Source organism: Globicephala melas, chromosome 12, assembly GCF_963455315.2.
Source record: "Globicephala melas chromosome 12, mGloMel1.2, whole genome shotgun sequence".
Classification (NCBI taxonomy): Eukaryota; Metazoa; Chordata; class Mammalia; order Artiodactyla; family Delphinidae; genus Globicephala; species Globicephala melas.
In genome coordinates, this window is record NC_083325.1 from 83,899,494 (window position 1) to 83,924,931 (window position 25,438).

The 25,438-nt window shown below is 45.0% G+C and overlaps 1 protein-coding gene across 2 annotated transcripts in view; it reads left to right on the forward strand.

The window, feature by feature from the left end:
- The first annotated feature begins 220 nt into the window (after positions 1-220).
- MBOAT2 (membrane bound O-acyltransferase domain containing 2) overlaps positions 221-25,438 on the forward strand; it is a 113,113-nt gene continuing 87,895 nt past the window's right edge. For both annotated transcript variants that reach the window (XM_030844504.2, XM_060309448.1), the window contains exon 1: positions 221-383. In XM_030844504.2, coding sequence (XP_030700364.1) covers positions 309-383 — 75 coding nt within the window. In that variant the 5' untranslated portion in view covers positions 221-308. The remainder of the gene's footprint in view (positions 384-25,438) is intronic.

A 25,438-nucleotide genomic window follows, 5' to 3' on the forward strand; every position in this document is an offset into this window, starting at 1 on the left:
GGCGCGAGGGCGCGCGAGGTGGGGAGGGGGCGGTTGGAAGCTGCTGGAAGTCAGGGGGCGGGGCGGGCGCAGGCGGTCGGGGGCGCGGGCGGGGACGCGGGACGCGGGGACGCGGGGGCGCGGTGGGGGCGTGGGGGCGCGGAAGGAGGGCCGAGCGGGTCACCGCCCCCGGCCCCTCCCCGGCCCCGCCCCGCGCGCTCCGACCGCGGGCGGCCAGGGGGCAGGCGCGCCGGTCGCTTCCCCGTCCTCGGCGTCGCCCGGCTCAGTCGCGGGCGAGCGGCGCGGGCGGCCGGAGCGCCAGGCAGGCCATGGCCACCACCAGCACCACGGGCTCCACCCTGCTGCAGCCCCTCAGCAACGCCGTGCAGCTGCCCATCGACCAGGTACCCGAGGCGGCCCCGCTGGCACCGCGCCCTCGCCGCCCCCTCCGCGGCCGTGTGCCATCGCGCGGAAGCCGGGACCCGGGACCCGGGGCGCGGGCTGGGGCGGGGGCGAAGGGAGGAGGCGACCCGCTTGTTATTGTCCGCTCGCTGCCTGGCGCCCGCTGTCCCCCCGCCCCCAGCTGCCCACCCAGCCCCCACCCCGCCCGGGCAGCCCGCGGGGGCTCCGGGCACCGACGTGCGCGCGTGCATGCTTGGCCCTGCTCCCTGCCACAGCAGCGCCCGACCCGGGGCGTGCGTGCACCGCGTAGTCGGCGATCGGAGTCCCGAAGCCGCTTCCAGTGCGTGTGGGCACGGGTGTAGACAGTGCGTGGAAAGGCTGTGCTTTGGGGGAGCCGGGGTGTCTGTGCCCTGCGCGCGTGGCACCCGATACTCCACGGGGAAAGGATGGACGTGCCTAGGTGGACGGTGCGCTGGACACGACGTGTGTGGCGTGGAGGAGGCCAGCTCCGGGGTCGGCGACCGGCTCTTTGGGACAGTTTGCGTGGAAGTGCGGCGTATTCAAGAGAGAGAGGCAACAGTTTGGGGCAAGGCAGGCAGGGGTTAGGAAGAAAAGGCAAACTGAGTTAATGATCCCAGGGTGTCTAGCGGAGAAAGTGTCAACCTTGTAGATGGAAACACCTTTTCCCCCGCCCCCCCCCCCCAAAAAAAAGCATTTGACACAGTGTAGGGAAGAGTGACATCTAATTCCTCACTTTGAGTTTGCATGAAGGGCCTAAGGGTTACTGAGATATAAACAGGATTGTGTGGGAAAAGCAGCGCCATTTTTATTCAGAAAAGAAAGTTTGGGAGTATTTGTCAGAGTGACATTTAGGGTAGTTGGTGGGGCAGAGATAATTGCTTTAGCCCCAGGCTAGAGGTAGTTCACTGAAAATTTTCCTTAAAATTATTTCAAGTGGACTTGATCTAGAAGTGTTTGCACTTTCCAAGGGATCCGGGTTCACTGTCCGCCCGAATGTGTTGCTGTCATTGATGTCATCAGGGATTTCATTTATAATACTGGATTCCTCTGTGTCCAGACTCTGTTTCATAGCAGCAAGACGGGAAACGACCCCTGTGTCTAACGTTATGACACTAAGTGCTTTGTGCTTCAGTGTTTTAAAAAGTTAAATAGAAGTATGTTCAATGAGTATAAAAAAATTCTACCTCTGTTCAGATCTGAATTCCTTACTTAGAGTTCAGTAATAGCTGTTGGTTCTTAGTAAATACCTATCCCCCATGCATCTTGAACTACAGTTATAATGTGAATCTTGCTAATAGATTCAAGTGCCACTAGTGAAATTAACCGCGTACTATAAGAAAGTAGTCTTCTCTGTTTATTAGTAAACTGATCAGAACCTACGGCGTTTCGTCTTCTCAGCCCTGTGGAGAATTCTCACTTTTCTGAAGTGAAGCACAGTGTACGGCCTTTTAGTGCATTACAACCCTCCTTGACTTAAGTAGGTTGCTGCCAAGGTATCAGCAAATGCAGGGTAGGTATCTGTTTAAAAATTGTTTTGCCAATGAGAGCAAGAGAGATAGGCCTATAGCTTTTCACTTACCTTAGGGAACAGGATTATGCTCTCTTTCTCCCTCTTGCTCTCTGTTTCATTTTCTCTCTCCCCATCACGATGAAATATTTTCTCTACTGAGCTCATGGCTTCTAATTTATATAATGCCTGTGACTTTAAAAGTGATTTAATATAATAAACTCATTTAAAAATCTCAGCAATCCGGAGCGGGTTCTTTTTAGTGCTGACATAAGCAGGAGAATCAAGGGAAGGGGACAGGACTTAAAATTTTGACTTTCCTCCTTTATTATCTACAGGTTTTGATTTGGTACCTTGGACACCTTTGTTCTCTTGAGACCATTCTGAATTTGCATAGCCACTTGTATTTTGGGTTGTTTTCTCTTAGCAAGTCTTAAGAATATTGGATTAATACCACACAAGCCTTAACTTTTTATGGTAATAATAAACTGTTTCTCTGAAGCACCGAAGAATTGACTTTTTTGCTGATAAAGCACTTGGAATAACTGAAAAATCATTTAGTAAAATTGGATGAAAAAGTAGTCGCTGAGTCAGTATTTTGAAGTTGAGCAAAATAGAAATTAACTTTGGTTACATGTAAATAACTGGGTCCCAGCTGAGAGAAAGCCTAAGAACTAGTTGTAATCCAATAGAGTGATTCAACAGGAAGAAGACAAATCAGGAGATGAAAAGTGTGAAAATATAACTTTTTAGTGTGTTAATTTGGTATACACTAATTAACAGTGTTTTGAAAATTTAGGAAATTATAAAAGCAGTTATTTGATGTCAGAGGAAGAAAAGGACCTTAGAGCCAGAAAATAGTTAAACTTTTTTACTAGAGTGAGTGTGGAATTTACGAAATGATAGAAAGTACTGGTATGTATGGAATAGAGGAATGCAGGTTGCAGGGTCAGGTAGGAGAGAAAGGATGAAATATGTTGCAGTAAAGACCAGGCAAGGAACAGGGACAAAAGATCTTGCCTGCCTTAGGCTCCTGGATTCTTTCATCTTTTCTGAGAATTCCAGAGTGACCTTGAGGTAACCGTAGTATTTGTTCAGTAGGTCTTACATTGAAATAAAAATATAAAATCTGGTATTGAGTGAGGTTCGATGATGCTTTAAGGTGAGAAATATTTAGCATCTGATGTTTCCCCTTTCTAGGCCTTGCATTCCAGGCGACTTTATTTCTAGGGTGGTTAGTTATCATTAAAGGAATATCTGTGGGGATTTGGACTGAGGGAGAGACAAGGGCCAAACGTGCTATCGAGAAGACATCAGATGTCATTGAACAGAACCGTATTCTTTATTAGTTGGCTATGTGGTGAATTTTTTTAAAAACCCCAACATGAATACCAAACAAGGGAGAATAATTGTGTCCAGATCAACCTATTTTTTAAAGAGGTTTTTTGTTTTTGTTTTTTAACCTGAACATATATGTTCTATTGCATTTGACTTACCTCACTTCTGAGTTATCAGACTGAGGGGCTCTCTAGCCCTCTCCTTCCTCCCTCTCTTTACCCTTCCTTTCCTTTCCTGTCAAACCATTTTTCTTTCCTTATTTCCCTTGACGCTGTAATTACTATGAAATTGGAGTAAGATTCCCTGGTGACATGATGTCCAGGATGGCATACTTGGCCGACAGCCAGTGAGGGATGAGACTGACCTCATCGAACAGTCCTGTTTGGGGACAGGGTCCTTGTTTTAGAGATGACATGCTGAACTTTTTGGGGTGGGGAGAGGGGGCAAGAGGGAGACTTGAGATACTCGGAAAGGTTTGGAGGAGGGAGGAAGAAGGACCAGCTGTTGTAACCAATCCTGCCAAGTCAGGTAATAATTATCACGGGTCACATCTTACAGTTTTCAAATCTTTTTCACATGCGTTATATTATTTTCCTGCGTCCTCACAACACCTTATGAAGTCAGATAAAATTCAAGTCCTGAAGTGTTTTAGCTTCAGGTACGTATGTACATATGGTATTAAGCATTTGAGTAAAAGGTCCATTTTAATTTCTATTCTGAACACGTGGCAAATCATTTTGACAGATCCGTGTTTTAGATGCAGGTTGCCAGTGTATTTTTGGAGGACAGGGTGGAGAGGAAGAGCTTTCCCAACACTGAAGTGCTGGTGGTGATGGCTGGAGTGGGGAAAGCCATGTGTGTACAGAGGGAGAATCCTCGTTTCCTGCTTTTTGGCCATTTCGTTGATTGGCGGATTGCTGTATATTCTACCCCGCCCCATGCCATGTAGACAACCAATGAAGTGAAATAATATATTAGGGAAAAGAATAGTTTAGAACACTAACTGCTTTAATCCTCTTACAATTCTGTGTTGTGATGAACCCTGTTGTATAGATGAAGAAATAAATGACGTTCTCAGTTTTGAGCCTTTTGAAGATAATGACTTTTAGGAGCAGAAGGTGAGTGGCAACCAAACAAGAAAATCAAAGGTGTGTTTTATTTTAAAGTTGCCATTTGAATGCTTTAGGTTTTGGACACAAGTATCTAACTCACTTGTCGCACCTGTCTACTTTTACAGCCGTAATGAGCCTCGGCCTTCATACTGAGAGCCCTGCCGTACTGAGGCAATCTGCTGTGGAAGATTCCTTTTCATCAGGAAGGCATATGGGCCTGAGAATCTTGAATCTGTATTTTGGGCCCTGTCAGTTAACTAATTTTAGAAATGTCACTTTACATAAATGAGTTTCCCCCTGTGTAAAATGTGTGTTGCACTTAGTTTTAAAATTCCATGATTCTGTGTTTGTTTCATCAAGCTGCCTCAAATTCTTTTTGGACCGAGTTGGAGGGAATATAAATATGAACTCAGGGGAGGAAAAGGGGCTAATAAATTTCGAAGTTGAAACTGCCTCTGTGGTTAATCTGAGGCAGTGAGGCAAAGGACCGCGTGGCCTAAACTGTAGTCCATGTCGGTTTCCCTGTGTCTGTTTCCCTTCATCGGTAGGAAGTAGTCATGCCGTGGTGATGACTGGCTTGGAACCAGATTCTGCCAGCCTTGTGCTCGTTGGCAAATTACTGTATATTTCTTTAAGGCCCAGTTTCCTCACCTATAAAATAAAGATAATAAATAGTAGCTATTTGTAGATTATTGTGGAGATTAAAATACATAATCTATGTAAAGTACCTGGCTCCTAGTATACATCTGCTGCACGTTCCTTTCTTCTTTACAAATTATGAAATATTTGGAACTTGTCTTCTGTTTTTCTTTTGGGAAGTTAACATCTGTTCACATATATTCCATTTTAAATCTCTAGGACTTCCTTTTTAGGAAGGGAGATATCAGGCTCAGGTTCAGTCCTATTCCCCACACAGTGATTAAAGTAGGATTAAAATCTCATTTTGAATTTGGAGTCAAAAGTGGTTTTTCTGCTTCCTCACTGTTCAAGAGTTCTTTGTCCCCTGCTTTAAAAGTGCTTCCTGTGTTATTACTGCCTCGATAGGTACAAATAACCCTAGTCTCTGTTTACTGTGGCCCATCAGGGCTGACTTTCCAGGGAAATAATCAAAACAGCTCACACACAGCTTTTGCCTGCAGTTGATTTAACAGGTGGGAGTCTACGATGATAGAACTTGGCAAGACTTCTTTAAAATAAAACAACCTGTAAACAGGGCCCCCAGCAGAGCGATCATTTAATGATTTTATAAATGACGTGGGTCCTGCTTTGGTAAACGTGTAGGGTTTGGAAAAGGGGAGGGATAGCTGATGTGTGGAAAGATAGAATTCGGATTCAGGAGATCTGAATAGGCAGCAATGATGTGCCCCCCTCCTTTGCTTATCAGAAGCCTCACTGTTCTTCCAAGCCCGCATCCAGTGCACCTTGCAGATGAATCTTTTCCTGAATCCCATCCGATGTGACTGCTGTTGTATTTGAACCACAGTAGCATTTTGGATTTGGCACTGTGCTGGCATTTACACTCTGCTTAATGTTGTATGTATCTGGCAGGGTTCTGGTAGGAGACAGATTGAACTAGGTAACCAAGGAGACTTTAAGAACCATTTACTAAGATATGGGCAGGTTTAGGGAAATCGGCAAGGAATAGGGTGGTCTCCCAGGACCAGCTCCTCTAGGCCTGGAGGGGCCAGAGGAAGGAAGGGCAGAGCCCTAAGGAGGTCAGAACCCCACGAGGGGAGCTGTAGGGGCTCCTGTCAGGAGCAGCTGTGGCCCCCAAAGAGGGACCCATCCAGCCTGCGGTAGCCTTGAGGGAGGGGGTGAGGGGAGATGAATACCCCACTCCCTCCCATCCTCTCTTTCCTGCTGGTGCCTCCTTCAGAGGGCAAGTTGATACTTTGGGGGCGCAGAGGACAGTGGAGAGTGGGTCTGGAGGCCGTGGAAATCCTGTGCAGGACGTTGTGATTACTGACATGTCCTTTACAGTGTTACTCATCTCTCTACGTGATGAACACAAATAAAACACCTTTTGTCAGGCCCTTAAGGCACATCCTTATTCTGTCTCTTTCTTCGCAGTCACACGTTTTGAAAGAACAGTTGCATCTTGCTAATCTCTGCTCACTCTTACACCATTATAATCAGGCTTCTGCCTGCAACACTGGTAGCCACATCTAGCGCAAACTGCGTAATACTGATTAGTTACTTCTTGCTTAAACCTCTTCCCAGCTTCCCTGCTGCCCTTTGCAGTGCTTTTTCAAGTGTGGCTGTGAGACCACTTGTATCAAAAATCATGTGGGATTGTTGTTATATATTCCCAGGCTCTACCCAGAGCTACCCAGCGAGGGCCAGGGAACCTACATTTTTAAGCAGGCTCATTCTTACCCACCTTCTCCTACCATCAGAGGTAGAGAGCTACCTGGCCACATTTTTTTTAAGTTTCTCCATATTACTAAAAGGTTATCAAAGTGTGATGCATTTTTTAAATGTTTGCGTTTAACCGATTAACTTGTAATCTCCAAAAGGTCATGCAGTGTAATTGTGCTGTTGACAATATAGTCACAATATACGGGAAGAATAAAATGCGTAAGTGCACACTAGGCGGTGTGGCCCCCAGTTTTCAGCTGAATGACGTCCATGTCCCTTTCCAGTCCTGTCACTGGATCTCTGGTGACTGCCTGTGTAACCTCATGTGTAGAAAATGTCAGAAGTCTAACTTTGGGGTCCTTCTGGGCTGAGAGGCCTGCCCTGTGAGAGGCCCTGCCCCACGCATTCTCAGGCCTGCTTTATCTCTGGGAACCCCTGGCCCACAGGAGAGGCCTAGAACCTCCCGAATATGGCTGCCAGCTCCTTTTCTGTTATTTGGGCCCTGCCCCTACTTTGGCCACCCCTCACACACCCACACTCTCTCCCCAGAGGAGCAGGAAATTGCCAGAAGCCCCCATGCATGTGGCAGTGGCTGGGCTGGAAGTGCAGTCCTGGTCTGCTGCCCGAAGGACCTGCAGAACCAGTTAAGTTCCCCCAATACGTTTCCTTATCTTTTAACTCCATGCCTTTCATCAAACTATTTCCTCTGCCTGGAACCCCCTCCACACTCCTTTGGGTCGGCAAACCCGTATTTTGCAATACTCTGCTAAAGCTTATGCCTCCTGGATGAAGCTTTTAAGGATCTGACCCGTCCTTTCCAGTGGCGCGTCACTCCCCATGGGGCCACTTGTGCGCGTCTAATGCAGGCACCAGCGGTAGGTAAGTACATGCTGCTGCCTGAGGCTGTGGGCATCCCCGGCGGAGCCCCTTCGAGGAGCTGTTCCTCGAACCTCTGCCGCGGTTCTGCAGTGAGGCTGGCGCTGCAGAAGCAGCTCGAAGAGAAGATAGACAGGTAGCCGTCCTGCTCAACCTCTGTCCTTCGCTCTGGGCTCCCCCAGCCTCTCCTGTGTCTTCCAAGCAAAAGCCCAGCATCGCCTCGGTCTGGCTTTTTCAGGAGGGGGGTACGGGGCACACGTTGGGGGTCTTTGCCCCTTTCCACAGCTGCCTGTCAAGGGTGTGTGTCGTCCTTGCTCTTGGAAGTGGTGGTCCGAGAGCCCCCGCTGATTGGCGGAGATTTGGCCGCCTTTGCCCTTGTCAGTCGGGGCCTCGGGGGAGCTGCCTCGGCTTTCCCTACTCTGATGGCACCTGCAGCACTTCATTTCTTTTGCTTACTTCGCGCGCCTCCCTGCCAGGGTGTAGACTCTTCAGGCGCAGGGCCTCTCACTCAGGTTTGCCTCTCTCGCGCTCAGCACCGCCGGGCACGGAGGGCGTCCGGAGTGAGCGGCTCGCGTGGCGGGAGCACAGACCAGCTAAAGTTCCGCTCATCACTGATTAGCGGGGCGGTCCAGGCACTGACTGCGCTTTCCTAAGCGGCAGGTTCCTGGTGTGTATCCCGGGGCGGGTGAGGGCCCCTCCCGCAGGGCTGAGGTTGGCATCAGGGGTCCTGCCGGCAGAGGGCCGAGCACACAGAGCTCAGTCTGTGCTGGGTGTCGCAGCTGCCGAGCTGCTTTTCCAGGGCTTGTGGAGGACACGGTGTGTACATCCCTCGGGTGCATCAGGGTGTGCAGTGCCCGTTTGCCGTGATGCATTTTGCAGGCATTGGAGGGTCCGGCGTGTGGCGACAGTGTGCTGGCCGTGCGGGATGCAGAGGAGAAGGTGGCTGCAGCTTAATGCAGTGGTTCTCACACTTTTCAAGGCAGCAGCTACCAGAGGAGTTGGCCGGGCGGCCAGGCGGAGGCTCCCGGCTGGGGTGGTACCCGTGCCCAGCTTCTGAGCAGCCCTGCACCAGGGGCTCTCAGGGATCCTTTTCCCGGGGACACTTCACTTTTCCAGCGTCTTTCGTTGACACCCACACCCTCCCTGGCTGGAAGGCTGGTCGTGGGGTCAGGACAGCAGTGGCGTCCCCTCCCTGGATGGGGTGCTGCCTTGTCTCTGCAGCTCCTTCGGCTCCCCAGCTGGCCGAGCTCCGCAGATCGGGGTCAGGTCACTGTGACTCGGTCCCTCCGTGTGGGCACTGCTGTGCTTCCTCCTAGCTGCACAGCCGCGGGAGTTACGGGGTGCCTCTGATGTGAGTGTTTACATAAAGGGCTGCACAGTACATCTCCGTGGGTTAGAAGGAAGCTGTGTAAACCTTTCTGGCTGACTTTTATTTTCCTCAGGAGGGTTACTTAAAAGGAGATGTGCAAAGCATTGAAGAATTTTGGAGGAATGTGACTGGGGATTCAAAGGAAAATGAAGATAACTGTGAGAGGTACCAGTTATCCCCAGCTAGACGATTACACTGTCATTACACTGTTGGGTGATAAGAGGTGACTGGAAAGAGAAGCTCTATCAGCATTGTTATCAAGCTATTCAGAAAAAAAGCCTTCAGAGTGCAGAACTGTCTTTCTCCAGAAAGAACAAAGGGCTGTCCTTACAGCCCTGTGGGCGGGGCCCTGCAAGAGGGCTCCTTGCTGATCCACCCCCTTGTCCCCCAGCCGGCCATTCCGGGGAAGCCTGGCTTTTGGCCGGCAGCAGGTGTCATCAGGGGATCCTCCCCGGGCGGCCTGTGTCCTTGTGGAGTGAGGAAGCCAGGGGCAGCCCAGTTGCCAACTAGAGGGACCTCCCTCTTCCGTGAACGTCTGGGCCTCTGACCAGCTCGCCTTGCTCCTGTCTTGGCATCGGACGGAGATGCCACATACTTTCTGTCTTAAGCCATAATCCCATAGAAACTTTTTTAGTTTTTAGAGGTTTTCTGTGCCAAACTAGATATCTGTGGAAGGTCAGAGTTGTAGACAATATATACTTTTAGACATATTTAAGTTACTCAGTTACATGTTATTTTAAAATAAATAGCTCCCAGCTTATACAGACAAAAAATTCTGAATCCTTTTAGTTTCTTTTTTAAGGTAGATTATAGGTAAAACTAAGCATATGAAAGACATTCAGGTGATACTTACCTTGTTAAAACTGGAGAGAGAGGCTCTGCCTTTTGCAAAACCACTAGTTTCAAAACCGCTCGTCCTTTGGGTGCACAATGAATAGTGATTGAGTTGAATGTATCTAATTTAACAACATCAAATTTCAAAGATAAATGTAAAGACTTGCGGTGAAGTTCTCGAAGTTAACTGTATAGAAGGAGACTTGCCTGAGACCAGGATTAAATTTTATGAATAAATCATGGGAGTTTCTGTTTACTGTAAGATGTTGTTACCTGATGAGGTCATGGGTTAGGTGAAGTAGTTAATGCCAACATAAATTCCAAATTCACATGGCTAGAGGTTGCCGGGCAGGGAACATGAATGGATATGAATGTAGATGCGGCCATTTTTTGAGATATGGACAGCATGACCACGTGAAAATCCCATGCCCAGGCTAAAAGCAAAGCCCCCCTCACATTTGCTGGTGGTTACCAAAGCTGATTTTTCAAGGGAAGCTGGAATTCTGGAGTTTTTGGTGAAAATTTGTGATTTTTAAAATTTTGGCTGAAGTTTTCTTAAGTCTTCTGTTTTTTGAGCCCAAAAAACATAGCTAGGCCAGATTTAGCTTATTGGCCATCAGGAAGTAGGTAGCAGTTTCTATTATAGTTGGTGGTGGTCACTCCAATCTGAAGAACACTGTGCTCTTCTGAGATGTCGGAGGAGCCTTGACAGACCCGATTATAACCATAGCAGGACAGTCAGGGCTGCAGAAGGCTTGGGAGCCATGTCATGGGATTGTTGAAGATGTAATTCTTGTATTTCATCACTTAGTAATTTCGTCCTTAAACTGGCCAGCAGGATTTCAGGTTAAATTTTGTCCGACTAGTTCTAGTCGTTTGGAGAGGGTCACACCTTAGAAATAATCTTGAAAGTTAATATCCCATTAAAGTGGGAAGGTTGGACTTTCACACCGCTATCGTTTTGTTCTTTTTGCAGATCCAGTATTTCAGTTATTAACTGGCCTAAGTGGTCAAGGCTATCTTATGGGTGTGATGTTAAAAAAAAAATGTCTAGCTAGTAGAGAATGAAGTCTCTTGGAAAGGTCTTGATTGCCCAATAAGCCCCTACCAATGTTTCAGGTTTTTAAAGTGTACATTGAGTTCTGGACAGCATATTTTATCTTGTGATAACTATTCAGGCTTTGGAGTTTAACTTTAATCTACAGTGTGTTTCACTGCAGGTGTTAGGGTGCCTTTTCTAATATGGGACTGGCACAGCTGTTCATGTGAGCTGCTTACCAAGGATAGACGTGACGAAGATTTTTGGTGTCTGCGTAGAGCCGAGAGGACAAGGTAGAAGTACCCTTTGGCTGGCATTTAGTATCTTTGGGGATGGCTAAGTGTCCTCAGTCTAAGATTGTCATCCTTCTATGCGGTCCCTGTAGCTTTCCTGTAGTATGAGACTAGTTACGTCTTCTCCTTTTGTTCTTGGAAAATATTTTAAAAGCCACATAGTAAAGGAAAATCTTGGTATATTTGGCATCACAGCATTGAGCTTCAGCCTTCCGTTAGATTTGAATGGAAATTCTGATCAACTAGTCAAAATCAAAGAACAGAATTTTGGGGTATTGTCGGTATCGTTGGGTATTTGTTACACTTTTCCATATGGATTGGAAGGATTCGTTTCTAAAGAGTTAGAGTTCTCTTTTAAAGTATAGGGAATATAAATTAACGGGGAAATAGGTATGCTGTTCCAAGTAGGCTTTTGGCACAGGCTCAGTTTCAGCACATAGGACTATGAAACGATTGATGCAATAGCTTTGCTAGGAATGTGGCATTTGGTAGGAAACATGTGAGTCGATTTAGAAAAAAATCCTGCTCGGAATATTAAAGACAAAAGGATGTTGGGACCATTTCAGCAAAGACAAAATAGATTAGAATCGTGCCAGAGGGCTGGTCGTGGATCGTTTTCCTTCTTACATTGATTTTATTGAAAGCAGGAACCTCTGGAAAATAATGGAAATATTAAATTGCTTTTGCCCATTTTGTCCCTAACTCCAGATTTGGTAAACGCACCTTTCAGCTGTTGTAAAATGAAGGCGAATGTCAGTACAGACCAGCTCCCTGGCTGGGCTAGTACTGTGGGTAGCAAGGAGATTAGCTATCTTTATGTTGGGCAGTAAACAGTGAGCAGCAGGGCAAGGTTCAGCCAGGGAAAAGCAAGTGTGTATTAGTATAAGTTATATATCGGGGAAGATGGACTGGATCAAAATTAAGAGCCTTCTCTCGCGCTGGGACCCAAGGAAACGAGGTAGTAGCAGTGCCGAAGACAGACTTTGACAAATGGACATCATTCTGAGAATCGTAGAGTAGGAAAGTTTTAGTCTATAGTGAGTGTTGTTACTTTTATAACATTTTTATAAAAGGAAGTTGCTGGCTTATTGGTATAATTTTAGAGATTACGAATTACCATTTTGGCAGTAAAGATGGAAAAGGGTAAGTAGGTATTGTTGTTCATCGAGCACCTGGTATAGGCCAGGGGTTTTCTAGGCCCTGGAGGGATGCAAAGATGAGTGAGAGCTGGTCTGGCTCCTGAGCTTCTAGTCTAGAGGGAAGAGAAAGACTGATACATCTGCACAGCATGTAAAGGTGTGTCAGGTGGACTTAGCTTGGATAAAGCTGCTGCAGGGCGTCCCAACAATAAGTCAGGGCCTTTTTTTTTTTTTTTGCGGTACGCGGGCCTCTCACTGTTGTGGCCTCTCCCGTTGCGGAGCACAGGCTCCGGACGCGCAGGCTCAGCGGCCATGGCTCACGAGCCCAGCCGCTCCGCGGCATGTGGGATCTTCCTGGACCGGGGCACGAACCCGTGTCCCCTGCATCGGCAGGCGGACTCTCAACCACTGCGCCACCAGGGAAGCCCAGTCAGGGCCTTTAAAGGTAATAGACTACTTGTTTTCTCACATAAGTTTTGATGTAAATGGTCCAGATTGGTGGATAGTTCCACTTCACCTGGTCCTACAGAGACCAGTGTTCCTTCCAACACATTGTTCTGCTGCCTGGGGCCTTATCGCCTGATTGCAGTTGAGGCTGGTTTGTTGAGGGCAGTGGTCCTTAAACGTGAGTTTGCATGAGAATCCCCTGTAACACTGGTTAAAACACAGGTTGCTGGGCCCTATGATCAGAGTTTCTGATTCAGTTAAGTCCGAGTTTGCAAGTGTGACAGGTTCCCAGGTGATGTTACTGCTGCTGGTCTGGCAGCCAGACCTTGAGAACTTAGAAGGTTCCAGTCCTCCAGCAGACAAGGGGGGAAAGAACCCTTGTGGCTGCAGGTGTGGGCCAGAAGTGCAACATACGCGTTACTTTGACCGTGCTTCCTTTTGCCAGAGCTCTGTCACGTGGCCACAGGTCACAGCAAGGATACGGGTGGGGTGAGGGCTAGTAAATGTGGCTCGTCTGTGGGAGGGCAGGGCAGGCTCCACCATGCCGGCATCATCTAGGGAGAAACAGCCGTAACTCGGGCTTGGATTGGTCAGGGCAAGGTAACGTCTGAGCCAGAATCTCGAAGGATAAATTTTCCTGGCATCCCAGAGCAGAAGTGCGACTTGTAGTTAAGGAAGCAGGGAACGCGGGAAGCAGGGCAGGCTCGCCCTTTGAATAAGTATTGATTGATGGCCAGGCTTTTTGTGAGTCCTTGAGCTGCAGAGACTAGAGGGGAAATGGGCAGGGTCTGATGCAGCTGATTAAAAAGCACACGGGTTTCGTGTGTTAAGGGTCTAGCAGTGAAGACCATGGGTTCAGGAATCAGCTTAGATTTGAGCTGTGCTTCTGTGTGAGCGGTCTGGACCTTGCTTCATCTGCACTGCTGAGCCTCGTGGGTAGGAAGCACTCTGTAAATGTCAGCGATCATGGTCATCGCACCCTTGGTGTGAACTGCTTGTGTGAAACGAAACCCTCACGGGAGTCTCTGGTGAATGGCCTTCTGGCTTCTGCGTGAACACATCTGTGCTGGAGAGCTTGCTCCCTTCGCTAGGGCAGCCAAGGCCATTTCTGGGTAGCTGTCATGGTTAGCAGGTTTGTCATCTTGGTGCTTACGGACTTTCTGGAACAATCCGGAAGTGGTCTGAGTAAGCCCACTTCTTCATGGTCACCGTTTGGATTGTTGGAGACATTCCGTCTGTCTTCACATGGTTGGCTTATGAACAAGCGCACTTTAGTAAGTCAGGTATCGCTACCCCTAAATCTTCTGCTTTGGAATGCAGAGGCTCGTGAGTGAACGTTTCTAGCTGTCCTGGGATGGGTAGCCCTGCACCTGAAAGTCTGGTTTCCAAGGGTCGCCCTCTTTAGAGCATTGCATACTTGTTTGAAGATTTATTGCTTTTTGCCTCTATTATTTGCTAGTATGTACTAAAAATAAAAATAAAATTGCTGATTTGGTAATAGGCATGTTCTTTGAGACAAAGATATTTGAGACACTGATAGAAATCACTAGGCATACCCCGAATACCACTTCTTTAGGCTCAGTGGACTCCTGGTACTCATGGTTTATTGTGTTCAGGCGTGAGAAAAAGAGCATCACTGAAGAACGTGGATGAAATGCTGGAAATGTGTTATCTAAGGTTGCCTTTAAATAGGGGCCCATCGAGTCACAATTTTGGTCGAATGTCTGATGGCTGAGTGTTAAAATCAATAGTGAGTTAAAGCTGAATATTATCCAGACAAATCTCAAAACTTTCTTTGTCTTCGACTCCTGAAAATGGTTGATGGTGTCCTGTAATCATTTCTGCAAACAGTTGTTTCTTTGTAGATTCAAAATAATAGGAATTCTCTTCTTAAAACATTCTTTTTTTTTCTTAACGTCCTTATTGGAGTATAATTGCTTTACAATGGTGTGTTTACAATGGTGTTTGCTTTATAACAAAGTGAATCAGCTATACATATACATATGTCCCCATATCTCCTCCCTCTTGTCTCCCTCCCACCCTCCCTATCCCACCCCTCTAGGTGGTCACAAAGGACCCAGCTGATCTCCCTGTGCTACGCAGCTGCTTCCCACTAGCTATCTATTTTACATTTGGTAGTGTATATATAAGTCCATGCCACTCTCTCACTTCGTCCCAGCTTACCCTGCCCCCTCCCTGTGTCCTCAAGTCCATTCTCTACGTCTGCGTCTTTATTCCTGTCCTGCCCCTAGGTTCTTCATGACCATTTTTTTTCTTAGATTCCATATATATGTGTTAGCATACAGTATTTGTTTTTCTCTTTAAAACATTCTTATGAAGACTATTGATCTCAGGTTTAATTAGTGAGAATAAAACATGTTTTGGGAACCCCAATTCTCTTTAACACTTTCTTTTTTTTCCATACTCCTTATATATTTTTATTACATATGTATGATTCATTATGGATATTATTGTTTGTGAGTTTAGCATTCTTTCTCCTTGTGAAATTGAGATGGCAGAGCTAATTATTCTGCTTTTAATTCATTTGCATAAGATGTATAGAATTCCCAAATAGAGCTTTTTCATTAAAAAAGGTCATTTTTTTCATGATGTAAAACTAAATAACTAAAAATCGAATATGGTTCTTAAAGGTTACTTTGTTTTATGTTAGTACACTAAACAATTTTATAAGTATAATAGAATTATAAAATAATATCTCTTATTGACTTCTAAAAATTTTATAAAAATTTTCCTCAGTGAATATAATGTTCTTCCTAAAGCTGTCGTATAAATGAACCCTTTCTCAACTCTCACATTAACTCATTTGCTTTCCTGTTAATAGTTTCATACTCATCAGTTATAACAGCATTTTACTCTCATGATAACAAGCACATATTCATATTTTAACTGATAGAATATTAATATATAGGCACACAAGGTGATTTCACACCAATTTAAATGTAGAATTCTTATTTATATATTTGAAAGTTAATATTCATTTATGAACAATAGATATGAATGACATGCACTGTTTATGTTACTGGTGTTATTTTGCTGATCAGAAATGACAGTAGGATTAAAGACCTAAATGTAAGACAGGAAACCATTAAAATCCTAGATGAAAACATAAGCAGAGCACTCTTTGACATAAATCGTCATAATCTTTTTTTGGATCTGTCTCTGAAGGCAAAGTAAACAAACGCAAAAATAAACAAATGGGACCTAATTAAACTTAAAAGCTTTTGCACAGCAAAGGAAACTATTGCCAAAACAAAAAGGTAACCTACTGAATGGGAGAAAATATTTGCAAGTGATATGACAAATAAGGGATTAGTATCCAGAATATATAAACAGCTCATATAGCTCAATATTAAAAAACCAAACAACCCAATTAAAAAATGAGCAGAAGACCTGAATAGACATTTTTCCGAAGACAACATACAGATGGCCAACAGGCACATGAAAAGATGCTCAAGATTGCTAATCACCAGAGAAATGCAAGTCAAAACCACAGTGTTATCACCTCACACCTGTCAGAATGACCATCATCAAAAAGACCACAAATAACAGATGTTAGTGAGGATGTGGAGGAAGGGGAACCCTCCTGCGCTGTTGGTGGGAATGTAAATTGGTGCAGCCACTATGGAAAACAGTATGGAGGTTCCTTAAAAAACTAAAAATAGAACTACCATATGACTCAGCACTTGCACTCCTGGGTATATATCTGAAGAAAACAGAAGCACTAATTCGAAAAGATATGTGCACCCCAACGTTCATAGCAGCACTTTTACAGCAATGACGATATGGAAGCAACCTAAGTGTCCATCAACAGATGAATGAATAAAGAAGAGGATATGTGCGTGTGTGTGTATGTGTGTGTTTGTGTGTGTGTACAGGAATGAAAATTTGCCATTTGCAACAATATGGATAGACCTGGAGGGCATTATGCTTGGTGGAATAAGTCTAACAGAGAAAGACAAATGCTGTATGTTATCACCTATATGTGGAATCTGAAAAATGAAAGGAATGAATATAAAGAAATGTACAGATCTAGGGAACAGACTAGTGGTTACCAGTCTGGAGAGGGAAGCGGGGGAGGGGCAAGATAGGGATAGGGGATTAAGAGGTACAAACTACTATGTATAAAATGAATAATCTACAAGGATATATTGTACGGCATAGGGAATATAGCCCATATTTTATAATAACTTTAAATGGGGTATAATCTATAAAAATATTGAATCACTATGTTGTATACCTGAAAGTAATGTAATATTGTAAGTCAACTGTACTTCAATTAAAAAAAAAAAAAGAAATTAGTCTATCTCAAGTGATAAAATTGAGATAAGTGTGAAATTCAAGGATGCTAGAAATGACCAGGAAAACGGCATTAGGCCTTTTTGTCCTTTTACAGGCCAAGATCCAGAGCAAAGCAAAATCGTGGATTTGGGCTGAATAACAGGATGAAACCAAACTTTAGTTCATCTATAACTTGAAAAGTTGGCGAAATTAGGGTTTTTGTTTTGTTTTGTTTTTTGCTCATTAGGAGCTGATTCTTCTCTTATAACATGTAGATGTGTTTGACGTTTGTGCAGTTCCAATTTCGTGTGTTTTCACTAATGTATTTTGTATCCTAATAGGGAACTGAATATAGTTTGTGTGTTTTCTATCTGATTTTAAAAGTAATATATATTCATTGTATAAAATTTATAAAACACAGAAAGGTATAAGATGAAAATTTAAAAATCACTCATTGTTCTTCAACTTTTGCTACCTTTCTTTTTAGTGTGTGTATATTTAAACAAAATTACCTGCATACTGAATGTAAGATTTTTGTAACCTTTTGTTTTTACGTAACACTTTGAGAGTCACTTCCAATTTTATTAAATTGATTTTCAAAACCAATATAGTGTTCCATCATTTGGATATATCATAGTTAATTATTCCTCTGTTGTGTACAATTTTTTGCTATCATGATATTGCAGTAAATTTCTTTATATATTTGTTTGGTGCATATAGCTGTTTATTTCCTTAGGAAAAGAAGTTTCCTGAGTCTGAAACAATATGCAGAATCACTGGTTTTGAAACAATTATTAGAACTTTTGCTTTTGCTTTTAATTTATTACAGTTTGTTTTCTCCTTTAATATTTTAAGTTGTTTTCACTTTTTATTTCTTCATACTTGCACCCTTTAGAAGTTACATTGCCTTGTCCTTCAGTACTTGAATGTTTTGTGAGTCAGAAAGTTACCGGAACTCCCCAGCTTGGGTGGTGTCAGCTCTGGTCCAGTGGCTGTGCTTTCCCCACTGCCTTTACCAAGTGCTGAAAGGATGGAGATTATGCCTTAGAGGCGTGGCCTCCTTTTACCCCTTGCCTCCCGGCGTCTTCTGCTCTGTTTCTGTGTCTGTTTACTAGGTCATTTCCCCCACTAGATGGATCTTCCTTCTCTCCATTGCTGGTGCCCTCCCTCTGCAGGCATTTGTCAGATGTTTGCATTGCATACAAGTTTGTGATGATTATATTTCTAATTTTTAGAAAAGTGACATTACATTCATTTTAAGACTCCCAACCACCTGGAAGTCTACCAGCAGGATTTATGCTCAACCTGTTCAGAGCATTTGCTCACCAGTTCTCCTTGCAGGCTTGGTTCCCATTCCAATTGGTTTAGTGTTGAGAGAGTTAGACTCACCGTGAAGAGGAACCACACCACTGGCGGGTCGGCTGGTACGTTAGGGATGCTGGAGACTGGTGTCTGCTGCCGGCACACCTTGCTGGTGCCATCTGCCTGCCTCGTGCTCAGAGGTCCGGAGCCCCTGCCAGCGAGGGTCATGGTTAATAGAGCAGACATTCGCATTTTTCCTTCCTCCTTTTAGAAGCCCTACTTCATGTTCCTGAGAATAACAGGGAAAACTCCACTCTTTCTTGATTTCTCTACTTGTAGGTAAAGAAGAAACAAAAAATTATCACATAGCTTTAATCTTGTAAAGGAAGTGATGGTAGGCATTTAGTGCAAATCATGTGTCTTAGCCCTGCTCAGACCGCTGTGGGGAATCGTCTTCCCACTTGGAATGGACCCCCAGGTCCCGCCATGATTCAGCCCTGCTGACCTCTCTAACCTCATGTCCCACCATTTTTTTCTCCTCTACTTTGTCTCCACTGGCCTTCTCACAATTGCTTGAATACTGTGAGCACGTTCCCACCCGGGGCCTTTGCCCTGGTGTCCCTGCTGCCCAGATGTCTGTCCAGCTCAGTCCCTCACTTGCGGTAGCTCACTGCTCAAGGCCTTCTAAAGGAGGCCTTCTCTGATCTCCCCATCCCCAAAATAGAACCTCCTATCATTTTGTTCTTCGTCAGTCTTTTTTAAAATATCGACCTTACGTTCTTTGTACCTTTTGACACTATCCATTTATTTGTTTATTATCTGTTTCTCTCACACTAAAGTGTAATCTCCATGAGAGCAGGGACTTTGTTTTTTTTTTCTTTCTTCCACTGTCTAGTCCCTGGAGCAGTGCTTGGCGCATAGCAGGTACTCAATACGGTTGTGTCTATTATATTAGAGAACTATCAATCTGATGATTGTATGTGCTTTTTCGATTTTAATTTCTTAATGCTAACTGAATACAATTTACAGCAGCAAATGATAGAACAAATGACCTGTTTTAGCATGAACTGCTCTTTCCTTTTTGGAATTTCAGCTTAAGCTTAATGCAATACCAGTTTGGGAACTTATTTTTCTCTTGCTGCGAGGCAGCGGTTTCAAATGGCGGTATTGCCGCTTTTTAGGCTTCTAAGCTGTAGAAGCTTCCATTCCCTCATATATAACATAGAGTTAATGATCATGTTGACGTTTTCAGGTTCTAGTAATTAATAAGCCTTTCTTGCCAAATCTAGCCCTGGCTGAGAGGGAGATAGATACAAGAGTCAGACGTGGATCACATTGTCAGCCTTACTGATGAAAGCTGAATTGGAGGGTGTGACTTAGGGGTCCCGCCACGTGGAGTTCCCAGTACTTTACTCCTGAGTTACTTGAACTCCTCCGACACAGGCAGAGCTGGGCGCCTGCAGGTTCCCCCGAAGGAGCAACTTCCCCAATTAACTTCCCACACAGTGAAGCAGGCTGAGGCTGGCAGGTGTAAAGGAAGCCCCAAAGATTTAGTGAAGTCTTTCCTCCTCTGACGGGGAGGCGGGAGCATTGCACCAGAAGAAACAGGAGGCCCGGGGAGTGGAGGGTGCCCCAGTCAGGTAGTACCTATTGTGGGGAGGACTTCTGTCAGATATTTTCTCTGTAAGGAGTTTGGAACATAGCGGATGCTGAATACCTATTAGCCATTACTATTATAACACCTTTGCATGTCATTACTTATAGCAGTTATCGTACTGGACTACAATAGGTGTTTGGTTTTTTTTTAAATATTTATTCACTAGGGTAGACTGGAAGCTCTTGGGGGAAGGAGCTCTTCATTATCTCTTGAATCTCCAATGCTAGACTAGCTAGTGTTGGCTTGTAGCAGTCAGTGAATGGATATTTGTTTGAGAAGAAGAATGGCTTACTGGAAGGAACGTGGGTTTTGGAGTCAGAAAAAGGGAATCTGCTTTAAATTCTTTTTAGACCAAGGAGGAGATAAGAAAGAGTGAATACCAAGAAAGGAAAGTGGACTAATATATATATATTTAAGATTTTTAACAATAGTAGTTGAAACAATTTCTGCTTCATCAAAGAAAGTAGCTAAACAAAAGAGCACACACCCAAAATGTTTCAGTTTATCTAGGTTTCACTAGGTTTCTTTTCTTCACATTCATAGGTGGTGGTAAAGAAGTTAGGCTCCTGCAGAGTGACGGATAGTTTACACGTGTTAGGATGTGTTTCTAGTTAAAAAGTAAGGACAGGGACTTCCCTGGTGGCGTAGTGGTTAAGAATCCTCCTGCCAATGCAGGGGACACGGGTGTGAGCCCTGGTCTGGGAGGATCCCACATGCCGCAGAGCAACTAAGCCCGTGAGCCGCAACTACTGAGCCCGTGAGCCACAACTACTGAGCCCGTGAGCCACAACTACTGAGCCCGTGCCCTAGAGCCTGTGCTCCGCAACAAGAGAATCCACTGCAATGAGAAGCCCACGCACCACAACGAAGAGTAGCCCCCACTCACCGCAACTAGAAAAAGCCCGCGCAGCAACGAAGACCCAACGCAGCCAAAAATAAATTAATAAATAACTTTATTTTTAAAAAAAGTAAGGACAAAGTAGGAGAAATTATTATTGAAATACACAGTGAGGTCTTTTTTGATATATCCCAATATGAACAGTAAGTGAATGTTTTATGGGAAGGTGTGCATATGTTCACAGAGTTTAAGAAGACGGCAGATGTCACTAGTAGACAGTCGTTAGCCCTTTCCTGTCTGCCTCCCCCCTCAGGTGTCCTTGAATCCAAGCTCCTTGTCGTCCTTAGCGATGCTTTAGCTTTAGCCGTTTCTGTGCCCTGACAGCGTTGTCACATACTCTTCCGACGGCGTGTGGTGACACGGTGAAGTCTGTAACGATGTTGGTGCTCCTTTTTCACTGTGGCGAATATTACCTGCATTAGCTCTGACAGACACAGCCTTTCTCTTTCTTTACCCTGGGGCTTCCCTGGGCTTCTGCAGTCATGATTTCACTTGCAGATTAAAATGTCAAATGCCACATTCTCAAGATTAGGTTTGGTCTTCAACATCCGGGCAAGCGCGCCTCCCCATGGCTGCAGGGGGAATGGGTGCCAGCCCAGAAGTCCCCCTGCGTCCTCGGGAGGGGTGTCCCTGGAGCACACCACCTGCGTGGGTCCTGGACACGCCAGGCGCTTTCAGCCCCGTAGTCAGAATTAGCGCTTGTGTATTGGAAAATAGTAGTTTTCGGAGCTCCTGTTTTTAAAATGGGGAGGAGAGCGACTATTTTCCAGGTCATTGGGAGTGTTATTTAGTTAATGGAGGATGTAAGATGCCTCGTACGTTCTAACTGCTCAACGAACGACATTTCGGAATACGGGCAGATGGTGTGACATCACCTGCATGTGGTGAGCGCCCGCCTGTGCTGGCACGCGCTGTTCATTCTCATCGCTCCATCCACCCCACTGCTCCTCATGACCGTGCCCCAATGCTCTGGCTGCAGACAGACAGACAGCAGGGGCACAGCTGCCTGGTGCCTCCCCGGCCTCCTGGCTGGTGAGTTGGCAGGACTTGGAGTAGAACCCAGAGCTGGTGACACTTGTGCAGTGTGGCTTCCACTGCTATGTGCACACATGCCAGTAAGTGCTTTTGATAGTCAGTTACTTCTGAAATGGGGGAGGGGGGATAAATTAGGAGGTTGGGATTAACACATACACACTCCTATATAAAACAGGTAACCAGCAAGGACCTAATGTGTAACACAGGGAACTATACTCAACATTCTGTAATAACCTATGAGGGAAAAGAGTCTGACAAAGGATATGTAGCTATATATCGATATAAAACTGAATCACTGTGCTGTACACCTGAAACTAACGTGACATTGTAAATCAACTATACTTCAATAAAGTAAAAAAAAAGTATATCATGGAAAGGTTTTTTTTTGTGTGTGTGTGGATTTACTATTGAGTGGATAACTTTTTTAGAATTATGGGTTTGTTTGGTAAATCACTTCTAGTAGGACACAGAATGGGACCCTTAAAAACTGATCATTTTTGTTGGCAGTTAAATGGGAAAGAAAACTATTTTCTTTGTTTTGTGGGCTGAGGAGCGTAAGATTTTAATGGTCATTGTTTCTCCTTTGGGAGGAAAAAAACTTCCAAAGACTTAGTTTTAGGCAGAGAAGCAGGCAAAGTTTAAAACTCTTTAAAGATAGTTTTCTGTCATTTAAATTTGCTATTTAAAAGTTTTCTTTATATAAAAATTTTTTGTTATTAAAATTAACAATACTTGCCCGTTGTAGAAATTTGGAAAGTATATTATTAACATAAAATTTGGGGCTTCCATGGTGGCGCAGTGGTTGAGAGTCTGCCTGCCGTTGCAGGGGACACGGGTTCATGCCCCGGTCCGGGAAGGTCCCACATGCCGCGGAGCAGCTGGGCCCATGAGCCATGGCTGCGAAGCTTGCGCGTCCGGAGCCTGTGCTTCGCAACGGGAGAGGCCACAACAGTGAGAGGCCTGCGTACTGCAAAAAAAAAAAAATTTGAATTCCACACCCTTAGGGATAACATCTGCACTTCGAGAATTTATCTTTCTCTCCTTGGATAATGGTCTTCTGGAGCCTTTCACTTTCCATCTCAAATGTGGGGTGACTGCTCCCCTGGCCTACTGCACAGTTTGCATTCTTCAGCTTCCTTTTACTGTACCTATGAGCCAAACTCATTATTTCTGAATCCTTGCCTTCTTTCTTGGTTTAGAATTTTATTTTTGCTGAAGGGCATCTCCAGGTAACTTCCCAAGAAAGACTACATGGAAAGTAAGTTTTCTGCCTCTTTATATATTTGAAATTATCTTCATGCAACTTTAGGTTGAAAATATCTTTCCCTTATAACTTTCAAGATATCGTGCCATTATCTTTCAGCGTGTAGTATTGTTGATGAGAAGTCTGATGCTAGTCTAATTCTCTTAACGAGTAGTTGACCTGATTTTCTTTCTTGAAGAGTAGTAGTAGGATCTTCCGTTTTCCTTGATGTTCTTAAATTTCACATTGTGTCTGTGTGGATACTTGGTAAGTTTGTTCAAATCGAAGACTCATGTTCTTTATCTCTGGGAAATCCTCTGGAATTACTTCTTAGATAACTTCTTCCTTGTGTTTTCTTTGTTGTTGTCATGGTTTTCTTTCTGGAACTCTTATCTATTAGATATTGATTTCTTGGATGAATTCTGTCTCTCTTGCTACCTGTGTCTTTTGGAGACTTCCCTCAACTTTATATTCCAACCTGTGATAGATTTTATTTTCCACAAGCAATCACAGCAGTATTTCTGGTACTTTTCACTCCCTATCAAGAGATGAGATTTATTTCCTTTCCCCTTGAACCTGGCGAGGTTTGTGACCATTTCAGCTGAGAGAGTACAGTGGATGCTGTGTGACATTGGGGGTTAGGTCACTAAAAGGCTACAGCTTCCGTTGCTGTGGGTGTGTGTGGCTCTCTTTCTGTCTGTCTCTCTCTCTCAGAATGCTGGTCCTTGAACCCACCTGCCGTATTGTGAGGAAGCCCAGGGCACACAGGCCGTGTGAAGCTGACTTGAGAGTGAATGAGCCTTTAGATAGTTACAGTCCCTGGCTGATGCCAAGGAGAGCGGAGATGAGTTCTCCCTCCCTAGTCTTGCTAAAATTGCAGATTCAAGAGCAAAAGGTATATTATTGTTTTAAGCTCCAAGTTCAAGGGTAATTTTCATGTCATCAAATTTCTCATTTTGGCAATCCTGTTTTTTTAAAACGTTTATTTGAAGTATAACATATATACCCAGATCTGAAGTGTACAGTTCGGTCAGTTTTGACAAATGCATATGTATTTTCTTGTGTGACTAACCCTTGTGAAGGTGATCTTGGTAGACCAGACTATTAGGTATTGAGTTGAAAGAGATTGGCAGGAATTTGGTTAGAATATAAATAGGATAGGAAGCCATTGGCTTCTTTTTAATGAACTTTTTAAAAATAATTAAAAAAAATTTTAATTTATTTTTGGTTGCATTGGGTCATCGCTGCTGCACGTGGGCTCTCTCTAGTTGCGGCGAGCAGGGGCTACTCCTTGCTGCGGTGTGCGGGCCTCTCACTGCGGTGACCTCTCCCGTTGCGGAGCACGGGCTCTAGGTGCGCGGGCCCCAGTCGTCGCGGTGCGTGGGCTCAGTAGTTGTGGTGCACAGGCCTAGTTGCTCTGCGGCACGTGGGATCTTCCTGGACCAGGGATCGGTCCCGTGCCCCCTGCATTGGCAGGTGGGCTCTCAACCACTGCACCGCCAGGGAAGCCCCTTTTAATTAACTTTTAATTTTAGAACTCTTTTAATTTACAGAGAGTTGTGAAGATAGACCGAAAGTTCCCATATAACCCACATTCACATTTTCCTGTTGTTAATGTGTTACATTAGAATGGTCTTTTATCACAATTGTCCTTATCAGGGTACCAGTGTGGTCAGCTTCTGGTGAGGCCTCTCTCCCTGGCTTGCAGATGGCTGCCTTTTTGCTGTGTGTTCATGTGGACTTTTTTTGGTGTGTGTGTGTGTCTGGGGAGGGAGAAGGGCAGGAGCTCCCTCTCTGGTGTCTGTTCTTATAAGGGCACTAATCCCATCCTGAGGGCCCTGCCCTTATGACCTAATTACATCTCAAAGGTTCCATCTCCAAATTCCATCACGTTGGGGGTTAGGGCTTCAGTGTATGGATTGGGGGGATACAAATATTCAGTCCATAGCAAGGTCCTTCCTGTGACCCAGGACCCTGTGCAGGATATTCCCATTTACATTTAGTTGTCAGTGTTTCTTGGGTTCCTCCGGACTGACAGTTTCTTAGACTTCCCTTGTTTTAGGTGACCTGATAGCTTTGAGAGTCATCAGGGATTTTGTAGAAAGCTCCTCAGGTGGGGTTTGTCCAAAGTTTTCCTCACGACTAGTCTGGCTGGTGGATGTCTGGGAAGCAGAGCACAGAGGTGCGGTGTCACTTCCGTCACGTCATAACCAGGGCACGTCTTTCAACCTGACCTAGCGCTGTTGACGTCAGCCTTGTCACCTGGCTGAGATGATGCTCGTCGGGGCTC